This window comes from Filicampus tigris, chromosome 5 (genome assembly GCF_054856515.1).
Source record: "Filicampus tigris isolate MCC_2025a chromosome 5, RoL_Ftig_1.0, whole genome shotgun sequence".
Taxonomy (NCBI): domain Eukaryota; kingdom Metazoa; phylum Chordata; class Actinopteri; order Syngnathiformes; family Syngnathidae; genus Filicampus; species Filicampus tigris.
In genome coordinates this window covers 5,316,511-5,343,041 of record NC_141221.1, presented here as the reverse complement: position 1 = coordinate 5,343,041, position 26,531 = coordinate 5,316,511, and the positions used below count along the sequence as shown (strand labels likewise).

At 40.9% G+C, this 26,531-nt stretch overlaps 1 protein-coding gene across 3 annotated transcripts in view; it reads left to right on the top strand.

Annotated features, from left to right (window-relative positions):
- LOC147147042 (transducin-like enhancer protein 1) overlaps positions 1–26,531 on the top strand; it is a 62,940-nt gene that overhangs the window by 14,262 nt on the left and 22,147 nt on the right. The window contains exons 4-9 of one of the 3 annotated variants that reach the window (XM_086032050.1): positions 12,575–12,655; positions 16,686–16,925; positions 18,784–18,843; positions 18,974–19,074; positions 21,956–22,019; positions 24,705–24,749. In XM_086032050.1, the coding sequence (XP_085888176.1) occupies positions 16,902–16,925; positions 18,784–18,843; positions 18,974–19,074; positions 21,956–22,019; positions 24,705–24,749 (294 nt within the window). In that variant the 5' untranslated portion in view covers positions 12,575–12,655; positions 16,686–16,901. Of the gene's footprint in view, positions 1–12,574; positions 12,656–15,905; positions 16,926–18,783; positions 18,844–18,973; positions 19,075–21,955; positions 22,020–24,704; positions 24,750–26,531 lie in introns of those variants that run through there. The other 2 variants (XM_086032049.1, XM_086032052.1) reach the window with 2 other exon arrangements.

The window sequence follows — 26,531 nt, the reverse complement described above, 5'->3', positions numbered from 1 at the left end:
ATCGTCAAACGGCAGCAAAACGGGCGTCCGTCAGTGATGGACAGACAGACCGGTCCGTCGGTCAGACGGAATTGCCCACCTCTTGCGCTCCTTAATTATGTTTACCCGTTTGCGTGTGCGTGTGTGTGTGTGTCTATCTTTATCTTGAGTACGTGTGGGATCTCAGTTGTGATTTAACGGCATTAGTGATTACTTCAAAGAGGTCACAAGAGTCTCACTGTCTAGGCCGATCTCTTGGATTAGCCGAGGAGAATGTACACACGCACGCACACACACTTATGCAGCATACACATGCACACGTGATTAGTGGGGACTTGCAACACCCAGAACAACGACTACTTCAATAACAATAAGTGCCTGTTTATAAAAAAAATGTGCATGTTTATACATAATGAACACAATTTTGACAAAAAAACAAATCACGAAAAAACAAATCGTACAAATACATTGGCAAACAAAAACCAAGGTCCCACTGTATTTTATTTATTTATTTATTTTCCAAAAAAAATCTGTTATTTTTCTAATGAATTAAATAAATGAAACAAAACGTAGTTGTAAATTCATTTTAATTGTCCAGTTTTAGAGAAAAAAAATAGGCAACAAATATTATGGGACTCTTGATAATGTAAATGCTTGGTGGGCCTGATTGAAGAACAGGCAGTACTTCCCATTCCTGCTCTAAACAGACATCTTTGTACCCCTTTTTGACACACACACTCACACACACCTAATGACTGTGAAAAGTATGCAGTTGTGCATCAACTGGACAACAAGCGAGATGGTAAAAAGCACTGAGAACAAAGAGAATGTGTTTGAAGTCATAGTGTAAAATGCAGAAGCTACAAATCACTTTTCTCCCGACTTTCCAAACATAAAAGACATGTCGAGTGTGCTTGAAAGCCGCCGCCATTTTACTTTCTGTTTCATCCTTGCGAGGACAAGAGAGGCCGCTTCAAAGGAAATGGAGTGATGGAGGGAATGAAAATGGAGAGAAACAAGGCGGATGTTATAGTTTCACTCCCCCACATTTGGGATTTTGCAGTTTTGGTGAGGAGAGTTTCATTTGTTTCAACCTTCTCCCACACCAATTTTCTTTTTTGTGAACATTTCTAATGAGTAAAATAACACTCTCTAATATTGTACTTTATGGTCTAAAATTGACTCTAATTGTTCTCCCTAAATTGTCAGATGCTGGGTGTAAGGTGTAAGAACCGGGAATGGAAAATTCCGGTTCTCCCAGGATCGTTCGAATTTGAAAATGTCGGTGTTGAATTTTGATGCCTAATTTGCATGCGGAAGAAGCACGAACGAAGAAGGGCCTATAGGAAATGCCACCAAAGCCATGGCGTGGGTGCACAGCAGCTCGGTCAGAGCCCGTCCCAAGCTGGCGCTCCTCTTGCTGGTTGGCTCCTCCGCCCGCTCCCCACTAGGTGGCACCAAAATGAAGATGTACCCCTATATATGCCGAGCATCTGCCTTCGAAAATAGGGCCCTATGTGTAGCGAACTTAAATGCAACAAATGTTATGTGGTTGTTTTAATCACATTTCATTTTGTTTTCCGTATTTTCCGGACTAGAAGTCGTGTTTTTTTTCATAGTTTGGCCGCTGGTGCGATTTATACTCTGGAGTGACTTATGTGTGAAATTATTAACACATTATTACCTGTATATCATTTCACATGTTATTTTAACCCACATAAAGAAACATAAAGATGAATCCTAAAAGCTATTAAAATGCATGAATAATTTAAACGCTTAAAATCTAATATTGTGTTAAATAAGTAATTAAAATAGTATGATAAAAACACAATTTGACCGTCTATCAATCCATCTATACGAAATAGTGTACTGTGTCTTTAAAAGGCACCATGCCTGGCAGTGCATGGTCTTGCATCATCACCCAGCCGCACACACGCACGCACGAGAGTGGAGGAGAGAACAGATAATTACGACCGACTACAAAAATACTTTTGGAGACTTGGAAACGTTCTACATGGTTGGCAATAAATAAAAGACTTATTTAATCAATCTACAACCGTTTTGGTGAGTTTAAAGTTATTTTACCGTAACTTTCTTGTAATGCTACATGTGTGGATGTTAGCTAAATGTTACCATCGTAGCTCGGTGGAAATGATGTGTACTAAGAGCACAATTTTATGAATTTGATTTATATGGACATATTTATTTGCGTTACGCGGCAGAGACAACTTGGATTCCGAGAGGGGGTGAGGGGGGGCGACTTATACTCCAGTGTGATTTATATATCTTCTTTATTATGCATTGTATGGCTGATGCGACCGGAGCGATGTATAGTCCGGAAAATACGGTAGTTTGACACTTAGCTGGGGGTGATATTGAACAGATTAAATCCTCATTTTTTTTTGTTTTTTTTTCTTTGGCTTTTTTCACACTAACACCACAGAAAGTTGCAAATGAAATGATGAAGAGTCCCACAATAACCAATGAACTGGAAATGGAGCGAAATGATTAGCATATTTGTCTTTTATAGCCATAAAACCCGACACAAATTAAATGTTTGTCTCTGCATGTGTGTTTTGCTTTGGCTTTGACTTTCGTTTTAATGATAAAAAAAGAGAAAAAAGATCCCCACAGAAGAAAACAAACCATGACACAAAGTATGCCGATAACTGTAAAACACACAACGCAACAAAGTTTTTATCTCCGTTTGTATGTTTTGCCATCTAATTTGGGCACTGTGCCACACTGAGAGCTGTTTTGACTACTTTGCTGAAATATGTGGTTCCAATTGCTTTGTTTGTAAAGGCACAATTCCTGTTGTGGCACATTTGCGTTCTGGTCCATTACAAAACAATGTTATTTGTCCACATGGCGTCTGAGGTCCATCTGTTGACATGATGTCTTCATCACAACGGTTTGCGTGCAATTAAAGTAATTTATTAGGTTTGGTGTCCTTGTGCTATGACATAGGCCTTGTTCTTCTCCACACACACACACACACACCCACACACACACAACTCTGTCAATGCCATCACGCACTGTTGTTTGTCTTGTTTTTTTTTTTTGTTTTTTTTTTTTTTTGCTCAGCACACATCTGCTGTGAATGAATGCCTCCAATGGTAACTGCATGTGTGTGAACGTGGTGATCCACTGTTTTCCACAGGGAGTTGGCACGGACTGTGCAAATGAAGTTGACCCCAAAAACGTCCGCCTTGGGATGTACAGTGGTACAGTATCTTGGCTTACACGTGGCTCAACTTGTAAGTTTTCTCGACATGAGCAATTGCTTGACTGATTTTTTTTTCTTTGACTCGTGAGTAAAAATTTGGGATGCGAGCACTAGGTGGTTTGCAGCAAGCTTCGCAACAAATGACAGCAGATGGCTAAGTCTTCAAAAACGTGGTGAAATGCTAGCTAATGCTCGCCCAATTAAAGTTGACTGTAAAATTTGAACATCAAATCGTTGGTGCAACCAAACCACATAATTTAGCTTAATGTTAACGCATATTAATAATAAATGTCACAGAGGGGCTAACAAAACTAGCATATATCACACTAGTTGTAAATGAATAAACAACTGATTTTCGACAGCAAAAGGTGACACAACTCATACATACGGAGCATATAACAATAATCTCATGAATATATTCTTTATACTCTACAAACAACAGATATTACTGCAGTTTGCTTACGACATTCTTTTGTGTTTCATCATCAAATCTACAATATGTATATAATGTCTAGGTATAATACTACCACATGGTGGCCAACTGTCAACTTCGAAAATTGTACTGTGTAAAAATACACAGTGACAGCTGAATAAATACGCTCAACAATGGCGCACCAATTGTTTTATTTTTTTTACATTGTATTTAATTGTTATTAATGTATGTTTTTATAAAGTACAGGATAAGATATGTATAAGATATGTGCTCCCTTCAATGAGCTACAGTTCGCGAGGGGAACAGCCGCATTTTGGACCAACTGGAGATGCTTATGGGAGGACTTCTGGCCCTGTGTGAAAAAAAATACTTGGCTCCTAAACCTAATAACAGGTTGGGCCACCCTTAATCAAACGTCAACTGGCAATGAGTCTTTCACATCTCTTTGAAGATATCTCTGGATACTCTTCTTTGCAGAATTGCTTTAATTCAGCGACACCGGAGGGATTTCAAGCATAAACGGCTTTTTTATGCCACTGCATTTCAATCAGATTCAACTCCAGGCTTTGACTAGGCCAATCTAAAACCTTCATTTTGTTGTTTTTCTTAAAAGACGTTCAGAAATGAACTTACTGGTGCTGGTACTGTTGGATCATTGTCTTGCTTCAGAACTCAAGTACACTTCAGCTAGAGGTCACAAACTGATGGATGAACATTCTCACCGAGGATTTTATGGTAAAGAGAAAAATTCGTGGTTCTATCAATCACAGTGAGGCGTCCAGGTCCTGAATTAGCAAAGCAGCTCCAGATCCTCACACCACCATCAGGATAATTAACCGTTTTTCTGAAATGCTGTGTTAATTTGATGTAATGGGCCACGCACCTTTTTCATGGCACGGAATGTGTTGCTGCTATGTGTGTTGGAAAGTAGCAGTTGTTTGAAGAATTACCGTCTATGCTAATTTCTGGTAGACTGTCTATGGTGTTTGACATGATGCGTTGCAATGAAGAAATGAAGCGGGCTTTCATTAGACGAAACTATACAGTCTGATGGAACATTACGGTGTTTAAAGTTGAACAGTTTTAAAGAGTCTGTTGTTTTTTTGTGACAGATTTATACTAAACTGGGTGTGATAGATAAATAGCTTGAAGCAAGAAGCTTTGCCTCTCATTTAGAAAACAGTGAAAATGAGAGAACAGGCGCTGAGAAATATTTGAAAATTGCGCATTGATAAAAGGGAGCTGTTCCAATACGTTTTACGCATTTGGGAGAGGTATAATCACATTTCCTGGGTTTCACCAATCGCGCGTGAAACTTACGAATGGATAAACAGGGTTTCAATGTAATACCCTCTTCACATAAAGTAGGACCGTACTTTTTTGTTCATACGGAATTGGCGATGCAAAGTTGGCCTGCGAATGTTCCTTTCCTTTCATTGGTCGAGGAGATTCTTCATGTAACATTTGAGGAGATATGTGTGAAATAACAAAAATAAACAATCATGCTAATGTAGCAGTATTATACTCCACCATCTACACTTTGTTGTCACGGCCCTGAGTCTCCTCTCAAATAAAACTGATCTCCATTCCTTCGCCAAAAAGTCTGAGAAGTAAATACGGTACAAGAGATCCCCATTTTTCTTCCATTGTCATTTGTTTGCGTTCCGAGTGATACATTCAGTGCAGCGTGGTTTACACACTAATTGGGCCAACACGCACAGCTCACTTGGGCTTATTCCAAGTAAAACCGATAATATGATTGTGGGGGGTGGATATGTCATATCAGGAGAAATATATCAAGTAAGGAAAGCGGCCAGCAGGCTCCATCTGGACCCGATGGTGTGTGCAGCGGTTCTGCTCCACATGTTGCCTTTGATACGCTCACAGCTGGACCCGATCAAAGTCAGGTTTTGTGGTTTGTGTGTGCGTGTGTGTGCGTGTCTGAGTGATTCGATGTGTTAGGCCCCTTTTTATGTGTGTACTTGAGCTCCACACTGTCACTTCCATGTCGACTTCTTCTTGCAAAACCAACACATGTACACACGCGCACACACACACGCATGCACACCCACACACATGTTTCCCATTAAGCTTTTTAATTTCCCTCCTTCTCCCCTCTTCCTCTCGACTGTTTAAACAGCCGGCGAGCTGCCTGTAAAAGCCCTGATCTGTTTACATGATAGGCTGCCCGGTGTGAGGCTGTTTAATGCACTCTCATAAATTATACAGTACAAGAACTCTCAGCATGCTGGGTTTGAATGAGCACCACGCCGGGCCTCCGTCCCACACCAGAAAACTGGTTTCACATAGCTACGGGATCTGATAGGGGTCTAAGACTGTTATTTCCTGTGGTGTAACTATTAAGTGCTGTATATTAAATAAACAAATAAAGAAAGAAATACATAAATAAATACGATTTAAATTGTTTGAAAGAGATCCCCCGCCCCCCAAGAAATAACCTTATTAAAGTATTTTAAAAGTAAATAATATATTTTAAAAACATCTTCATGTTAAATGTATCAATAAATTAAATCCATATATGTAAAGTATTGGTTAAAAGTATTAAAATGTATTTTAAGAAAATCCCCACATGAAAGTATTTTTAAACTCAATTTTAAAAAAAGTACAACAAATTATTCCAAAAATGTCTATATTAAATTTATTCCAACATATTGAAAAAGGTATTTTAAAGGCAAAAACCAGCAGATCATTGTGTTTACACAAAAGTGAGCAATGATGAAAAAGTGATCATCACAATTTGGGTTGAGGATTTGATTATTGCTGCAAGCAATGAAAAAGTATTGATGGACGTGAAAGAAATGATGGCAGCAAAAGTCAAGATGAAAGATTTAGGTAAACTGAAACGTATTGATTTTGAACAAAGTGACAAGTGTATAAAAACGACACAAAGGAAGCATGTTGAAAAACTACTTGAAAAGTTCAACATGCATGACTGTAGACCAAGTATGACGTCCTGTGAACAGAAACTTGACAATACTGAGAACATAAAAGAGCTGTGTGATATCAGGAAATACAGAGAGGCTGTGGGTAGTTTACTTTAATTAACTACTTGCACAAGAGCTGATTTGAATTTCGTCGTGACTAAGTTATCCCAATATTTCGCTCCACCAAGAGAAGAACAATGGTATACAGTAAAACACTGACAACAACAAAGAAATAACAAAAATAAACAAGCATGCTAACGTAGCAGCCCAATCGTAGCGACGGGTGGGATTTTATCCCATATCATATACATTTTTTTAAAGCATTAAAACAACGTTGCTTTTTTTAATCCCTTCATTTTCACTACTAAATTATATATACAGTGTGTGATGGACTCTTTTCACATGATATAAACCACATGTTTTGTATTTTTTCTCCTTGAAATCTGTTGGGCTCACATTACTTAAAATGTGCTTCAAATATCTGCCGTTGTGCAGCAGTCTTTGAATCTCTTTTTCAACCAATGTTAAACTCTTTGGTTTCACTTCGCTCACATGGAAATTAAGTCTAATAAAAACATAACCCACCATCACATTCCTTAAAATTCTTTTCGTACGCCTTCTCTGTGGGGATGAAATCATAATTACATTAGTCATAGCCTCAGATAAGCAATATAAGGCATTTAACTTGTTATTTAAGGTTACGCATTCCAAATTGTTAAATGAGATAAGATCTGGCGAAATCTTCCATGGTGTTAGGAAAAATAACACATGTAAACTATGTTGCTTTGTCATAATAGTTCTAAGGTGACATAACCAGAAAACTCACCTTTGCAAATTTTTCACCTTTGCAGGAAGTATCAGAAGCCCCTTCACACTGCCTTTAAAAGCCAGCATTTTTTTTTTTACATTTTCCCTTGACACTCTGCTGTATGAAAGACATTTCCGTGGAATGGAGGGGAGATAAAGTCTACCCGGCAATTTTTCACATTTGAATGTATGATAATGTCCTTTCACTGCCTGTAAAAAACATGATTTTTGAGCATTTTTTCCAGAACCGCATTCCACACCAACCTGGAATGGGGGGTACAGATGAAGCTTATTTTAGTTTTCGAAAACCAACAGTACAACAAAAAATTACATTTGAAAAACATTTTCGTTAATGAAATCAAATCAAATCAGAAATGCTTTAAAAAAATGAAACTACATTTTATGTTTACAAAACTAAGGAAAACTAACTATAATTATAGAGAAAATGTCCTTCGTCTTTGTCATTTCATACTCAACTTGGCAACCAAAGAATGGAAAGGGAGGACATCCTTTATTTCAGACATTAGGGTTGTGATACATCTATAATGCATCTTGGATGCATCACCACTTTTAGAAGCTTGACCACCTCAAATCGGCGTGAACACATTAAGTGTCTCCCAGCATTCACATTTATGCTTATGGCGTTTTACAATATTTTGGGTGAAAATCATGTGACATGACAGGAGCGTGTAATGCATAGCATAATTCATGCGTGTAGGACATTCTGTGTGAGACTGAAGAGCGTGAAGCTGATGTCCTCTATAGATCAACATTGAACAGCAGAATCAGACATGGCCACATGACATGGCCATCTTACTGATAATGTTTAGTGTTGTGTGTAATGTAGTGGCTCTAGACTTCTATCTTATCGGTGGATAAACGGACGGCGGAAGGGTACCACGGCTGTAGTCGGTAGGCGATAAATGGGCTGCACAATTTTAATTATATATATATATATATATATATATATATATATATATATATATATATATATATATATATAGATATAGATATAGATATATATAGGGGTCACGGTTCGGTACGGGTTCGGTACAGCAATAAGTCTCAAATGCATAAGACTAGGTTGTTTTTTTTAAATTTTGTTTTAACAGAGAGCAAGCTACAATTCAATTTGCTATAAGGCAAAAAACATTGCCTGTTATAAAAGCAAGAAAAGAGGAAGCAAGGTAACAATGATAAACAACCCTGTAAATAGCATATTTAAACTTAATTTTAGCCATTTTTCCTTTAAGTTTTACTTCTTTTGATAAATGTGTAAATCAAATAGTCCCACAGGAATCACAGGAAACCTGAATTTTCACCTAAAACATTGGCACAACAGCAGGGACGTGCTGGGACCAAAATTCAGCCCGGCAATATTCGTTGACGGCGGCCGTCACTTGGCAAAAAACAATTGTTGACAGCGTGTCATAGTAGCTGGTTTTACGTGGAGCCAAGTATTCAGATTAGATTGACAAAATGGACCAGTCACCAAGGGGTCACCATCATTGGGGGCCGTGCCCCCAACGGCGGTTCTTGTGCCCCCCCCCCCCCCGTTTGAGGCACAAATTCGTAAAAATAACCTTATTATTGTTGTTTTATTTGATCATGGAAGCTATTTTTGTGTTGTACAATACAATGTTGAGTTGCTTGTCACTAAACATTAAAATATAAAGAAAAAGTGATGTCATTTTTGTTTGAGTGTTGGCTAGTCTTATCTGCAACCGCCAATTTTAGATAAACAAGTGAACCTGACACTACTTGTAACATATTTTTCTTTAAGCTATCGCTTTAATAAAAGTGTTAAAAGAGCAACTATTGCGCTAAATAGACAAATTAACCCCATCTTAATAAAGCGCTGGATTTAGCTTCAACCTGGGCTTGTGTATCACTGTGACTGATACTCTAGAGCAGGGGTGGGCAGTTAATTTTGCAAAGGGGGCCTCAAGAGAAACTGTAATGCTTGTCGAGGACCGAGCTAACATGCTAACCTCAGCTTACTTTGACTTCATGGTCACTATGAGGGCCATTCAGAGACTGTGGGCGAGTCGGATGTGGCCCCCAGGCCATATTTTGCCGAGATCTGCTCTCGAGGAATAGCATTGGTCAACTATTTTAACCCCCTACAAAAAATGCCTACCATACTGGACTTTTAGTCATTTATTGGCAAGAGAAACTCAAAAGAATTACGTACCACTAGCTGAATTTTACAGCTAAGTGGAAACAGTAACTTAAAACCCACTGAAGCCGTTGAAATGTCATCCAAGCAATTTTTTTGCCTTTGGGTAGTATTAGAATGGTGTTCTTACGCTGCCTGTAGAAGTTTGCGATTTTATATATCAGACACCGTCTTGTGAAGTCCACTTGCCATTTGTGCATTTTTCTAAAACCCTGACATAGAACCAAGGGACAATGTCGACTCGTCAATTTTCCACCTTCTGAAGTTGCATCAAAAGCCACTTTTACGCCACCTTTTTTTTTTTGGTATTTTTGTTTTGGGAAAATGGTACTGACAGAATTGGACTGTGAAATCTAACTGTCAGTTTCCCACTCTGTGGTGTAGTATCACAAGCTCCTTTTAGATTCCCTGTAAAAACGGCCTTTATTCTACAATGTTCTGCCTTCTGAGATAATATCAGAAACCCTTTTTATATTGCCTGTAAAAAAACAGTTTTTTCACGCCCTATTTTCCTGGTTTTCTTTATGTATAAACAGCATTGACTGAATGGGGGAACAAGGCAATTTTACACCTCTGGAGGTTGTATAACAACAACAACAACAAAACAGCATAAAAACAGCATTTTTATGCTGTCAGTTTGGATCAATTTTCTGTACAAAAGGGGTATTATGAAGTCAACTTTGCAAATTTCTACCTTGTACCCTAGCAAATTTCCACCTGGAGGGGTCATCAACAACTTTTAGACTGCCTTAAAAGTTGGCCTTTTTCTCTTTTTTTTCTGTATTACTGCTTTGTACCATAGGTGCCATCCAGTGGCATAGCTGGAGTGTATTCCACGTGGGTTTTGAGGTCAAAGGGGCCCGACATTGCATAGGTGAGTAGAGGACAGGAAAAAAAAAAAGAAGTAAGGAATAAATAAGCCATGGTGGATAGACCATGACAGTGATGAGAATTGCAATAGCTGCCTTGTTTTATTGCCATCCATTCCCACCCCCTTTCCCCAGACAATATACAAACAGGAAAATTAAATAAATAAATAGGCAACTCCAAGAATAACTTCAGTAAACATTGCTTAACATAAAAGTGGGCTATTAAAAAATACAAAATAAATGAGTTCAGAACTTTGCATTTCCGACACAATTTGACTTAGCCTAGAACTTTGTTGTTCTTTTTCTTCATCCGCAAGCAAATGTCTCAACAACTGTTGTTGAGACATTTGCTAGGATGAAGAAAGTTGGTGAAAGAAAAATATCAACTGTCCTGGTTTGGATTTTATGAGGCAGTCAGTGCTTGTTTACCTGCTCGGACATCCGTGTCGTCCCTGGCCTGGCTGCTCCCACCACGACAGAAGAGATCTGTCACTTTTTTTTTTTTCCAGAAAAATAACGGTCACCGTCTGAGCGGCTAAGCCAATCACATTGTGTAGATGCATGGATCCGTTCACAGGGGCGGGGGCTCATTGCCCCCCAACACAATGCAGTGACCCAGTTTGACGTTACACTCCGTGCTACCTATGACCACAAGAGGGCCCATGGGTTTACAAAAACCACCAACCCTACGTCACCTACGCCACTGGTGCCGTGTAATTGGCACCCACATGGAATTGTGTGTGTGTGTGGGGCGGTCCTCTTTTAGACTGCTTGTATGGCACAGTGATTAAGTTTTCACAATTCCAAAGCCACTCAGGTTCAACGTTATGCGGCTGTCAGCCCAGTCGGCCACATGAAAACAGTAGGAGTTGCAGATGTGGGCGGAGCTTAATCTATTCAAATGACGTCCATTAAACAACAACAAAAAAAAAAACTGAAAAAAAAACTCAGTCACAACAAAACAAAAGGACAGCTCTGCTTCAACCTCCATGCAAATCACTGTCTGTGGACACACACGCACACACACGCACGCACGCACACGTTTGCATAGAAGTTCACACAAACACTGGGATCACTCTGCAAAGCAGCTCGTTCGGTCATTATCTGTTAGAGCCTCTTATGTCCACTGCAGGCCCGATGAGAGGGTCAGCGCTAAAACAGACACCTCTTCTTCTCCTCCTCCTCTGTAAAAACAAAGCCCCCGCCCCCGCCCCCCTGTCGTTTATTTTTCAGCCCGCTAAATCACAACGAAATGGGGGGCATCATTTGCAAACCAAATGAGGCTCGTATGGCTTCTTGTCCCTCATCCAAAGCAAGGGCTAATTGTGTGCTTCTCCCACTCCAAAACAAATGACTCCAAAGCTGGAGAGCGAGACACTCCTGGAATGAATAAAAGGGATGAGCTATTTGTTAAGGAAATCGTGTGCGCTTGTTCACAATTCACTACAGTGTACCGAGTGTCTGCGGCAACGGTTACTTTAACAGGGTTTAAAGTACAGCGAACCCGCACCTATTCCCAATTTTTTATTCTGTGGAACCTATCCTCAGCTATTCACGGAAAACCTCAGTGATTTATATTTTTTTGTGCCCTTTCTAAGAACACGTTCAGATTCAGATGAGAGGAAACTAGCAATCGGTGTCAAGGAAGTTTGGTGAAGCTCAACTACGGTATGTCGTCGCTGTCATGTGAAAAACACTTATCTCCATTTTTTTGCGTTTTCTTATTTTTTACATGAGTCATGTTTCCGCGTTACAGACGTTGCATTAAAGTGAAAATTAAAAAAAGTTTCCAAAATTGGAGTGTTTTTCACAGGACAGCAATTCTATACTGGCAAAGGCCAAGGTTTAGCCTGGGTTGTTAACGGAAGTTACGGAGAGTCTTCGCCACGTGTGCATGTACACGCACACTTCCGATGCATTGAAAAAAAAAACATCATCTGTAAGCCATTCATTTTCAAAAATAATGGTGTTAGATGAGTTTGGAATGATATCAAATGGTTCTGGGATCATAGTTTGTGATATATTTATGGTTGAAACTAATATAATTATAAAAAAAAACGAAATTAGGCAGAGTGATCAATTACTCACTTTTTTTTTTTGCCTTTGTTTACTGTATCTCTGTGAATACTGTAGTGGTCGATGGGGCTGCAGATGTGTGAAAATCCAAACCAAAATGACGCCTATGGAGAAGGAAGGCAGCACAGTGGCCTCATGGTGAGCATGTCTGCCTCTTGCCTATTGACATATGACCAGTCCAGTGTACAACCTGCTTCTCCAGGGTCCAGCTCACCTTCAACCCAAATGAGGACAAGCACTACAGAAAACAGATGGATATCTCCATGACCTCAACCTAAAACACTGGTTGAGCGTCCAGCTGTTCAATTGTGCATACATTTCGGGGAGTGACATTCTGTATATTTGACTTAAACTGGAGGCGCAGATGTTGCGATTTATCCGTATCGAGCGATATCTTAAAGCAAACGTTCGCTTGTGGTATAGCGAGCGCAGAAACTCCAATTGAACTCATAGCTCATAATATGATTACAAAAGATTATATTATTTGATGTGTCTGAATGGCACCCAATTGAGTCATAGCCATGTAACCAGATCTTGTGAATTAATAATAATAAAAAACAAAAAGAGAAGAGTCAAATTTGAATCACAAGGTCTCTGTGTTAGTGGACGTTATGTAGCTAAAGACCTTTCTACGGTGTCTTTTTAAGGTCATCTCAGTGACACATTTAGTTAAATCGTTAATGGTGTGAGAGGTAAGTACAATACGATTAAGATTACGGGATTAAGACTTGGAGTTAAGCGTGAATGTCATACTTTAGATCACGGGTGGCCAACCAGCGGCCCGTGGGCCGTGTGCGGCCAAGTGCCATAAACGCCATCAAATAGACGCCTTCCTTTTTCTATCAAGAAAAATAGTAAGTAAGTAATTATCTCAGTCCATAATGCTCACGCAGAGCTCAACATTAGCGAGCTAAAGGGAAAGTCAACCCAAAAATGTTCTTTATAATAATATGTTTTTATGCATCTCAGGTGGCAGCCATTTTGTCACTCATGTCGACCTAAAATGCAGACATGCATTTTACTAAAAATTGAGCGTCTGTCATTCGTCATCCGTATGCATCGTGGGTCCCCTTCCTTCGTCCGTCATTCACCTTTTTTTTGTTGGGGGGGGGGGCAATCGCACCTGCCTATTGGCCAGTCCGTCTCTGATTTTAAACGGGCTTCCGTCAGCTATTCCGACCGCAAACTTCGTCGTTGTTTTTGTATTCGTGCCTAACAAATAAACCAAATTTTAAAAAAAGAATAAGTTGAGTGTATATGCAAATTCACCGTCAATGAAAAACAAATGCATACTGGCCAATTTTCTCCACACTAGACAGACAGACCTGAAATCGGCATAAGCCACGCCCCTATTCCCCTATAAAAGAGCATTTGTTTGACGCATCTCAGCCAATGACCATAGGTTTAAAGTTATGAGAGATTTTCTCCAAAACATTCAGAACTTTCTTAGTCTTTTATCCTATTTTCCAAAAACGTGCATCATCGGAAACCTTGCGTAAACACAGACACTGACAAATATAATAATAATGTTAATCTTTTTCAGAGATCTACCACACACACAAAACATGCTTAAAACAGCTGAGAATGAACAAACACTGCACAAGTTGTTAAAATTGATAGTAAGGAATAAATATAGCACAGAAAAGAGGCATTTGTAGTCAGTAAAATGAATGAAATTACCATTTGAAGCGACAGGAGATACGATGGACACATGTCTACATCTACACTATGTCACTTACTGTTTTGGGACAAAAAAAAAAAAACAAAAAAAAAAAAGGGACTTTAGCATTGAGGTGCAGCAAATAGTCACAAGAAACATTGCAAGAAAATCAGCTAGTACTGCTTAGGGAACACCCAGAGAGAGACAAAATGGGATCAAGGATGCACAAACACGCACGCTAACATTTGCTTCGCATGCAGGTCATTGCTGTGTCTAACGCTACCACCCACTGCACAGCACCTGTGTGTGTGTGCGCGCGCGTGTGTTCTTTTGCGCGGTGTTGTGAGAGCTGTGAGAAAAAGGTCACGTCTGGTCGCAGTCAGGAGTCTCTCATATGCACTGGATCAGCCACGGCAGAGGTCAAGGGGTCGAGGGGTCGAACCCCTCTAAGCCAATCACAAGTCGGCATAGTCCTGAGGGGCTTTTTTTTTTTTTTTGTTTTTTTTTTTTTCTCACACACCAAACGCTTAGACGGGATAAGTGGAACATGGCACGCCGTTTTTACGACCCACATATGCAGGGTGACCTGCTCATTTTTACCACCAGTGTGAGGGCCACACCTTCGAGAAATATAAACAAAAAGAATAATGTCAGTTGGAATTGAGTTGGAATTGTCTTGTTCTGAGGAAAAAGAATAAAGTTGTCATTTTAGCAGAAATATCAAACAGTATAGCAAGACTTAAGTCACATTTTTCCCAAGGGAAAAACATACTTGTACGATAATAAAATCATGAGAAAGTGTGTGTAGTACAAGAACAAGAACTTATTCAAATAAAATAGTCAATTTCAAGAATAAATGGATAATATTAGCAGAAGTAAGACATCATTTCACAAGAAAAAATGAGCAATATTACAAGAATAGTCATATTTGTATTTTATCAAACAAAGTATTTTTGCAATTGTGATAAGAACTAATAATAATGACTTGTAATTTGACTAGGAAAAAAATGAATTTTCAAGAAGAAAAATCACATTTCCATGAGCAAAAAGTAACAAGTTGTGTTTTAAAGAAAGTTGTAATTTTACAATATATATTTTTAGGGGGGTGGACAATTATTTTAGGAGAGTAAAATTGTATTTTTTTTTAATTAGGAAAAATTCAAGAAAAAAACGGCAATTACAAGACAAATATATTTTTTTAAATTTATTATAAAAAGGGACAATATTATATCATATTATATAAAGAATAAAGTTGCAGTTTTGCATAGAAAAAAAAGCAGGAATCTTACAAGAATTAAGTTGTATTTTTCCCCAAGATGAACACTGAGTACTCGCACTTGCTTGCATGGGCAAGAAAACTTTTCGGATGGTGACAATTTGACCCTGGAAGAGATTAATTTTCCATTTTTTTCCTTAGCTGGGGGAAGGAAATAGTTTCTCTTTGACCTCATAGGTGAGGATGGTGAGCTTCTCTCAAGGGACACTGACATTTCATTTAGGGCTGGCGTTTTTGTACCAATGCAGATTAGCTGTTTGAACTGGGATAAATGCATAGTCAAAGTACAATACAGTGCATTACATAGATAATATAGATATGGATAGGGGAGAGTTGATTCGTCTTGACACTTGTTAGCAAGATTTCGAAGTCTGTACTTGTTGTGTGTGTGTGTGCGTGTGGGTGTGTGTGTGTGTGTGTGTGTGTGGAGGAGGGGTTGTATGTGTGTGAGTGGGGGTGTGTGCGCGTGTGTGTGCGTCTGTGTGTGTGTGTTTGGCCCGATTACTTGGTTGACCCACGTTACTTTGATTGACAGCAGCAACTTCCACCCTCCCTCCTAGGCCGCCTCTCGCGCCTCACGAAGTGGCTGCGCTCCGATTGGCCACCGCCGATGGAGCTCAAGCAGGTCAACGGCCACAAGGCGGGCGGCGATTGGTCCGAGGCGCAGTACACCCTCGCGAGCCCCACGTGGAGCAGCGCCTCCGATTGGCTGCCGTGGTGGCTCGGAGGGCCGTCCTCCAGTTTCGGTTAGCTTGACGCGTGAAACCGCGTGAGAAAGTTGCCATTGAAGGGGGAACTACAGCCGAACGGCGAACTACTGCTCCGGCCGCCGCCACCACCGCCGCCTCTTTGGAGTTGTTATCCAAACTAACATAATATTTCCTCTTTTTTTTTTTTTTTTTGCCTTCGCTCAACTGCTATGTATTCACCATAAGTCAGCGGGGAGGTAATTATATCAAAATTAACAATTTGCCGGAGTGCTGGAGAGAGTCAAGCAGGGGTTCTTCAGCGCAATTAACTCGGAGAGGATTTTGTAACTGACGGATACTTTTCACCCCTTCTTTGACTCGGAATATATCGGAGCAAAAACAACAATAACAACAACAACAAAGCGCGGTGACTACCCAGCCCTTTTCGTTGCTCACCTGGTTCTTTTACCGCCTGGAGCTTAATGAGCCGCTCTTCCGTGCCTCTCTGTCTGATTTACGGCCCCTCTGCTCGCGGGAGTGTAGGGGGCAAGAGACGCCTGGAAGAGGACTGCGTTAAACGGCTTGCTTGCCTCCCAAGTGTCGGTCTCGTGTGGAAAGGACGACTGATGGCTTGGTGAACCAGAGCAGCACACCGGCAGCACCGACCTCACCCCCACCTCCCTTCGAGATTGGTGCCTCTCAAGGGGAGCATCGTGACGGAAGCGGGAGGACCCCCCCTCTCCTCGTCCGGAGATAACAATGTTCCCCCAGGGGCGACACCCGGTAGGACCCCCTATAACCCTCCACCTCATCCACCCCACCACGCTCCCTTTGTGGGATTTTGAGTTCATCACCTGCCTGTAACATCCTGACATAGATTGCAAGCGTATTTCATTGACTACTAATGCAAAATCGCCAATAAAAAATATTGGCAACCATGTTTTATTGACCGCTAATGCTAAATTGCTAATATAAATACCTACAACCATATTTAATTACTTCCTGGTGCTAAATTGATGGATGAAAAAGACGAAACGGTCATATTACATTGACTTCTAATGCTGCTAACTGGCTAATACAAATTTCAACAGCCACATTTCGAGACTTCACACAGTTTTGATTGGCTGGATTTGATTGGCAGACGTTTTGTGCTGCCTTTGTTATTAATCCAACATTTCACAGTACATGCAGTCAAACATTTTATTAAAATCATTTGCCAGTTTTTTTTTTCTTTCAGTGCACTGAATGTTTATCAGTATGGGAGAATTTTTAGGGTTTAATTATGATTTTTTTCCCCCCCCAATGCACTTCAGTTTACGTCAATTATACGCACATTTTGGCTATTCGTGGGCCTGGCTGGTCCAAATTCATCGCGAATAGTGGACACTACAGTAAATACGTTGTTTGAACAGATTGGTCCGTCTTGTGATCGGATCCGGTCGGTTATTGTTTTTTTTAAACTCACTGAACGGTGACTGGTGGCACAGGCCTCCACATTTCATTGAGTACTAAAGGGGAAGTCAACCCCCAAAACGTCTTCACAAAAATATGTTGTATGCACCTTCACTAGTCTAAACATGGCATTCTGATAAATATAGCGTCTGTGGAATATGAGTCAAGCATCAAAATTCACAGGTTTTTAGCCATCTCTGGGGGCGGCCATTTTGTCACTTCTGTTGACTGAAAATGACATCACAGCTGCTCAAGACCCAGGTAACAACCAATCACAGCTCGGCTTCAGAAGACAGGTGATCCGTCTTTGGTTCTTACAAGAGCCCTGAGCAACTGTGATGTCATTTTCATTCGACAGAAGTGACAAAATGGCCACCACCTGAGATGGCTAAAAACAGGTGAATTTTGCTACTTAAGTCATATTCCACAAACGCAATTATTAATCAGAATGCCGTGTTTCGACTAGTGGGCCTGCATAGAACATATTCTTGTCAAGAACATTTCCGTTGACTTCCCCTTTTAATGCTGAAAAGCAGATCCACATTCAATTGAATGCTAATACTAATTTGCCCAGACCAATAGCAGCAACCATATTCCATTGCCTACTAATGCAAATACAGTAGATCATAACAACCATATTTCATGCCCTGATAATGCCAAATTGCTACATTTTTTTTGACCGCTATAGCTAACTTGCTATAGCTAACTTGCTAAATAAATAAATGGCAGCAACCAGATTCCACAGACTGTTAATGCTTTATACATAGAGCAAAAACCACACTCATTTGACTATAAATTGCAAATGATAATAGCAGCAACCATGTTTAATTGGCTAATGCTAAATTGCTAATACAAATAGCAACAACCGCATTTCATTGACTACCTATGCCAAATTACTAATAGACTCCCATTTTCCATTGACTACTAATGCTTCATTGGAGCTACAAATTCAGAGCAAAAACTCTATCACATTGACTACTAGTGCTGAATTGCTAATGGAAATAGAAATAAAGAGCAACAATCATATTTTATTGAACACAAATGCTAATTTTGCAAATAATACAGATACCAATAATGCACGGCAGTCAGGGTCTTTGGGACCACATAAAAGTATTGAAAAAAACATGTTCATTAAATATTGTAGATTCATGTTTTGAGGCTGTTCCTCTGAGGTTTTATTTGTCTTTAGAATTGCACGGCGGACCGCATCAATTGCTCTCGCAGGCCATTTATGGCCCACGTGACTCAGGTTTGTTACCCTTGCCTTAGCATTCAAAACAAAACAATGGTGGTTATTAGTGTGAGTCTGGACTGGATCGCATGCACATTGAGGTCCGCAGCATGGCGTTAATAATAATGTTTGTGTGTGTTTCCTTTAGACGCCCCACCAGGCTCCGGGTCAGCCCTTTAAGTTCACTATCCCAGAATCCCTGGACCGCATCAAGGAGGAATTCCAGTTCCTGCAGGCCCAGTACCACAGGTACACCACAAAAAAACAAACAAACAAACAAAAAATAGTCTCACTGTCATCTGTAGTGTCTAAACCAGGGTTAGGCAAACTTTGGTGCTCACGAGCCACATTTGATTTTTAAATCGGACAAACGACCCGGGCTATTTGTAGAGGAGGTCAGAAAAAAAAAAAAAGTTAAAATGTGTATTTAAAATAGCTATTTCAATAACAATGATAATATCCCTAAAACCTATATTTTAAGTACCTATAGTTAATTTTAACAATAAATACAAATTCATGCTCATTTTGAAATTCAAAATTAATAAAAAAAAATTTAGTTATGATTATAATTGATGTACCAGTTATTTGATTAAGTTGATTAAGTCACGCATGTTTGAAATAGTATTATCTAGAATTAATCCAATTATCATCAATCAACCATTTATTTCATTAAAAAGTGGAAAGTAAATGTAAAATACTTTATTTCATTTTTAATTTTACGATGAATTCATTCATGTTATATAATGAGATTAATTTAATAATAAATAATAAAAAAAAGAATATATTGCAATTAGCCAATTTTATGGAAAGAACTGCTCCTCCAAAAGAATGGAACAGGCTGCATGTGGCCCGCGTGTCATACTTTGCCCACCCTTGGTCTCAATGTTATTCCCAGCCAGCCGCAGTCCCCCCTGTTAGCATAACAAACTGGCCTCAGACTCACCCATAAACACGGATCAGGTTCACAAGAGCGTGCAGCACACTCAGGCATCCGGGCTGTTTTTTTTTGGTTTTTTTTCTTTTCTGACGCTGTGGTAGGTCCCACTCGCAATAATGGCTGGCGTGCGTCCTTTTGTAAATCACCCCGTATTTTCCCCCGTGACACGTGTGTGTCTTTTGCGTTAATGCATTTGTGTTAGGGTGGCTTCGATAGGTGAGACACACCGATGTGCAAACGCACATAATCAGCCTACAGGCGAACACATCGCGGTTGTCACGGCTCAACAGGAAGAGTCATGTTCTCCATTTCAACGGAAGACGCAAGGCTTCTCCCAGCAACTTGCGGGTTCTTTAATCAGTGAGTAAACAAAAAAGGGCGAGATTAGACGTTCACATTCTTTGCTGATCTTATTATCTATTGTCGGGGAGAACCCCCAGAGGACCCGCAAATTGCGTGTTTGTTTTACGAGAACTCCTTTTTAATCCAACAGAGGGATTGTGAGGCTGCAGACACAACCGCACATCTGTAAATAATCAAAATAGGCAATCATATAGTGCAACCACCATTGTCAAACAAATTCTCTTTCATAACGCCTGATGAATTCCAAGTTTTTCAACAAATGTTCATGTAGGAAATGATATACTGTAACGTCAAGTGAATTAACTCGACCCACGGTGAAAAGGTCTTTATTACCTGTACAGGGGCTCCTCGGTTTACGACGAGACTCTGATACAACATTTCAGTGTTACAAATGTCGTGCAATTAACTAGTTTGCACAGTTAAACAAGAGTTTGCCATCAAGGCATGCTTGGTTACATCCGTATTTAGTGTTTTTCCATTTGAATGTTTTATATCCTTGACCTTGCAGTGTTTTTCGTACAAATATTTATTTTAATTATGACTTTATGACTGCATTAGAATAGCTTAATAATAGATTTCAATATAATTTGACTTGCATAAATATTTGTGTTACGTCAACAAAAAAGTGATGACAAAAAATGCAAATAGATAAAATCTCAAATTACAAAAAATTTGACAAAATCTGGACAATAAATGACAAACATATGGCATAAAAACTGAAAAGCCTTATAAAAATATCATAGTTTTTTTTCCCCAAAAATATTTACTGGCATATTGACTTTACTACTGCATTCAGATAGGTTAGAGATATACTATGGTGCTTTCCAAATTACACACACATTTGGTTTGCTTTGCTGCCTTCGATTACCGTTAAAACAGGATTCAGAATTTGTCAAGAAATAATGGGAAAAATATGTACAAATAAACCTGATAAAAATCTCACAAAAACATACCCCAAAAATGAGAAAAATACGTTAAAAAAAAAATTATAAAAATCTGACAAAGCCTGTTTTTCATGCAAATATTTTCTGGAGTTAGCGTAGAGTGATAGATTATCACACTTTCAGACCGCTGTACACATTTGGGTTACGTCGCCGCTGTGGGAACGGGACTCTGTCATAGGATGGCCCATATTCATAATTTTCCAAGGATTTGTAGGAAAGAAGTTACTTACCGGGTAATTGTAAGTATCGTGGCCTGAAAAGGGTAAAGAAAAAAAGGCTCAAAACTAGAGTGATGGAATGCGACAGGTTCATAGGTTAGGAGGCACAAATATTTGAAAAGCCCAGGCAAAAATCCACTGAGTCATTTAATTAGGCACCCAAAAAGTATGAGAGGAGAATTACATACAACGAAAATAAAGCAATTAAATCAATTTGCCCTTTGAAGACGCCACACAGATACGTAACCGACAATAACACTGGGGCCATTTGTTGGCAAGCTTCTCTGGTCGTTATTGTGCTTTCAGAGCAACATGTTGCTTAATAGACAAGTTCCATTTCAGTTTCACCCGTTTTCTCTTTGCCGTACCTGGTACCGTACTCTGGCGGCGTCACAAAAAGCCAAAGAAAAAGCAAAACCCGTGTGGACCCAATCCTTTCGTTGCTGACTGAGATGAAGTCTCACTAGTCACATGACGGGGCTAACTGCCAAGGTTGGTTGGCATACTTCTCGAAAAGTTTGGTGGAACATCAAATGATACTACTTTGGCAGCTTTTGACTTGGCAGGTTCACACTGTGCTAAAACCAGAGCTACGTTCGCACATCAGTTCTGCTGTAAGAATCTCAAGGCGCCTTTCAATGTAACAACCTGCGACGCTTGTGTTTCAGTCTCAAGCTGGAGTGTGAGAAGTTGGCTGGTGAAAAGACGGAGATGCAGAGACACTATGTCATGGTGAGATCCATTTCCACTGTTTTTGTTGTTTTTTTCGCTCTCCAGCATAAGTGCCCTTGAGAAAGGTGGCATGTCCTCATCAGCTCTGTGTGTTCTGACCTGACTGAACTTTCATCTTGCCTCAAGCGATGATTCCCTTTATATGCGCGTGTTAAAACAAGAATAAGAGGAAGCCAACGCTGTAATTTTAAAAGGCGTTCTCAGCTAACTACTAGTTATTAAAGAACACATCATGCATTTTTTTTTTTCTTACAAAACATTTCCAAGGTGTCTTTAATAGCATTTCTCCGACATGCTTTTAGTCAAAACGCCCGAAGAATCGAGATTTATAGGAAAAACATTTCTCCCTCTGTTTTGATTTTGGCCGTAATTAGTCTGTTTTGAGGTGCCTGCTCACCCTGCCCCCTCTATTGTGGGGGACATTGCAAAGCATGGCTTTCGTTACCATAACGACTGGCAGTGGAGCTAGGGAGTGGTAAGTTAGTGATCTACTGTTTCAGTTAGTCTAAAAACACAAGTGAGGGCTTTGAAGCCTACGTGAGTGTCTGCAAGGCAGCATGGGATTTATTTTCATTCGTGTAAGAATCACTTCGTCACCAAGCAGCCTAATTAAACTTGTCAATTATTGTGAGGACTTGCGTATGTGCGGACACATCGGCAAACGCGCCCCACGCCGGCTGCAATCCAGTATACGCTGCTTATCAGAAGCAAAGTCTGTTTACTCTGAGTATCCAGCCAACTCAGTGCAGCTCTGCTTACCTTTCGGCTTTAAAATGATATGTTTTCAAATGCTGTCCCCCAGCAGCAACATGTGGACTCAAATGTGGACAGCTAACAAAAAGATTTACTAGAATTCTATCGAACAACCTGGTCAAAAACTCCTTCTAAATGCTTCCATACCTCCACAGGTGTGTCATCGGGAAGAAGATGAAACAGAAGGATTGCCTCATTAATATACATATGTATTTTAACGCTGAGTATTTTACAAAATATTGCATTTCGTTCAAATGTTTTCAGACTTTGGTTATCGTTTGTTTATACTTGTCCACATAAATTTGGGTGAGAATTAGCCATGTTTTTTACTCAACATGAATTGTTGCCCCTATGGCAAATATGGACAGGCACCTTGCGACGTGACATATCATCCAACAAATTGGGAGTTTCATTCTAATATTTTCACAGAATGCGTATCACATGCCTACAGCTGCACACATACATTTTGGTGATAATCGGTTATGTTTTACAGCCGTCGAGCTGTGATAGAAGTCGCACTCCAAGCTCGCAGGCTGACTGCATTGTCAGCCATTGTGCTGTTAATGTCTCCCTTTCTCCTCGAAAGAACATAAAACCTGACGGTACGAGTGATATCGAAATTATAGGAATACTTGACGACACCATCTGTCATTTTTTATAGCACAATAGACTCAATAGAAGTCCGAAATGAACAGTCGAATGTCGTGACGTCACGGGGATTTCGCAAAGCAGTCCAACATGGCCGCCCGCGTAGAGGGAGGTCATTGTTTTGATACTCAGTTGGCTCAAACCTTTTTTCAGGAAATCAGATGCCGTTGGTGTTTGCACTTTTATTCCTTATTCACAATGACTAATCTAATGCTGGAAAATGAATTTTAACCTGCCTGTTCCTTTAAAGTATTTTCCACCTATCTGGCACTTTACTGGGTAGTAGAGGCAAGACTCAGGACAGTAGTGAGAATTTGTGAGCGACAGTATGGTTCCCTGGCCAGGAGTTGCCAGATGATTTGCCTTGAGGGTGCTGATGGAGAAGTACCGAGAAGGTCAGAAGGAGCCCTTTGTGTTTTTGCAGATCATGAGAAAGCCCGTGAAAGGGTACCGAGAGAGGAGTTGCGCTGTTGCATGAGGAAGCCTGGAGTGGCAGAGATGTCTGTTAGAATTGTACAGGACAAGTAAGAGGGCAACAGAACAGTGGTGACGTGTGCTGTAGGCGTGACGGAGGCGTGTAGATACTTTGGCTCGGTAGTCCAGAGGAAGGTGAACGGGGCAAGGTGGCGAAGACATGGATTGAAGCAGGTTGGAATGGGTGGAAGAAATTGCCAAATGTCATGTGGTACAAAAGTATCTGCTAGGACGAGGGGGACAGTGGTGAGGCGACCGCTCAACCCGCACGCTCCTGTTTTCCGTTTTCGCAGACCGCCGTTGTCAGCTTTTACATGGAAACAGTGACACTGTTGTTGGCAAAAAACTTTGAGAGCCTTTGTCCGATCCGTTTCCAGTTCACATCCAAGAGATCATGTGTAACGAACCCGATCGCATGCATCTTTCTCACTGAAGCCTTTGTCCGAGAGTTTCCGTCAGTTCTGGGTCTTTTTCTGGTCGGACAGTAGAAATGGGATCTGCAGTGTTAATTCTGTGTTTCCACTCAGGGCCGCACTTTGGTTCAGATTTAGAATGGCAAACTCTGATCTGGGTTGTGTTTTCGCGTGGGTTGTGCTTCTGGGAAGCACTTTAGCAGTATGACACAGATAACAAGCGATGGAGGACAGCCAGCATTTTGTCTAAAGAAACAGCATTGTTGGGAAAAGGACTTTTTTCGTGTTCTTTCCATATATTTCTTAATAAGTTTTAGGACTTTAGCAGAATGCATCATATGTGAAGAGAGTCTTATTTCTAATGTAACGTAACCATTGTGTTTTGTGTCCTTTGCAGTACTACGAGATGTCTTACGGGCTCAACATCGAAATGCACAAACAGGTATAGTTGTGTACATTGTATTTTGCGTGTGTGTGTGTGTGTGTGCGCGCCTTACTGTTACCTTGTGTGTGCGTCTGTTTGTGTATATGTGTGTGCGCGCGCGCGCGTTTACCCATGATCGATGGAGCTCTGTCTCCAATTCCCCGGTTAGGGTCGGCCGGCTGAGCCCGGAGGCAGGATGAATGGCTCTGTAGATTGATTGGTGCTGTCTAGGGGAGCGGCCTGCTTTATTACATTAGAGGGGAGGGGCTGTGGCGAGGTGGGGGAGGGGGGGGGAGGCTAGGGCACAAGAATCGATCATCGGCCGAGTTAGAGACAGCCAGCTCCACTTTTTGCAGGCAAAGACGTGTGCTTTGACGCAAACCTCGGGAAGGCAGACATGCCAAATGGGGCCCCTTGTGGACATTTGCGTGCCGCCCAAAAAGCGACGAGGCAAATGAACGCGCAAACAAAAGGCTTAATGGTGAAGCACGCAGACACAATCACGAGGAGGGGAGCATTTGTGCACACGCGATTCCCCCAGCGGAGAGTTGCGAAGCTCGCGGCGTTTAGCAGTAATTACCCCGGCTATCGATCAGTCACACCTGAGGAAATTGGAGGCGGATTGACTGGGGCTGCTTCACTGAAGAGTCTCACCTTCCTGTTGTCTCCTCCGCCTTCTCCCTTCCTTATCCTCCTCAAGCGCTTTTGTCCCATTTTACACCCAAACTTCTCGCGACTCTTATGTGCGGTCTTCTTCACCCCCCCGCCCCCCTCTGCACATGCATGCATGCGCACACACTTCTTTGTGAGGATATGCATTTCTTCCTATTGTACAGACAGGCACATGCACGCACGCACGCACGCACACACAGCTCCAGGGGAGGTCATTAGCTTGGGGCTTTAGTTGTCGGAGCAACAGGCCTCTGTAGGCGGGTGGTGTGGGGGATACAGACTAACAAACTACCCCCTGCTGTGTATGAACGTGTGTGTGTCTGTTGTTTTTGCTGTATCGCTCCAATTACTGTATAGGCGTGTGTGTGTGTGTAACAGGATGTCTGCTCATAGTTAGTGCATTATAGTGCTTCGCTGGTCTAACTTCAACACACAATTCCTCATTGAGATCAGTTGGAGATTAAAGTATTTTGTTCCAATCAGGTCAGCACTGCGGCCCAGTTGAGAAGGCCCTGGAGTAAACTTGGGTTTGTGCCCTCTTGCCCGTAGAGCTTTGCATGTTTGCAGCGCGCGTTGCGTGGGCTTCCTCGCTCATTCCAAAAACATGCTAAGTTCACTGAAGAGTCTAAATGGCCCATAGATGTAAATGAGCGTGAATGGCTGTTTGTCTGTGCCCTCTTGGCTGGTGACCAGTCCAGGGTGTTTCCTGCCTTTAGGCCGATGTCAGCTGGTGTGGGCTCTCCAACGACAAGAAGTGTAGAGACTGGCTGGGCGGCTGTTCCAGTTGGCTAGCATGAGATTCTAATGTAGAGGATCCAAATAAAAGGCCTTTGTTTACAAACATCTAGTCAATCACGACTTTAGCCGAACTTCCAATACATTTTCCTCATGCACAAATACCCCTTTACGTGAGGGAATGCAGGTAACCCGGTTTGTTTGAGCCTCATTAAGTTAAGATGCCCTGATAGTCTTTGGTGAGACTATTCCCAGACGCCTTAATCAGGGGAGCCGTGATACGAGGCTAATTATAGGCGCGCAGCACGGGTTTCTGAGAATGGCTGCGCAGGTATAGTCGGCCTAAAATTAGCTCTTTCTGATCTTTCAAGACACGCCGCCAATTAGCCGTAA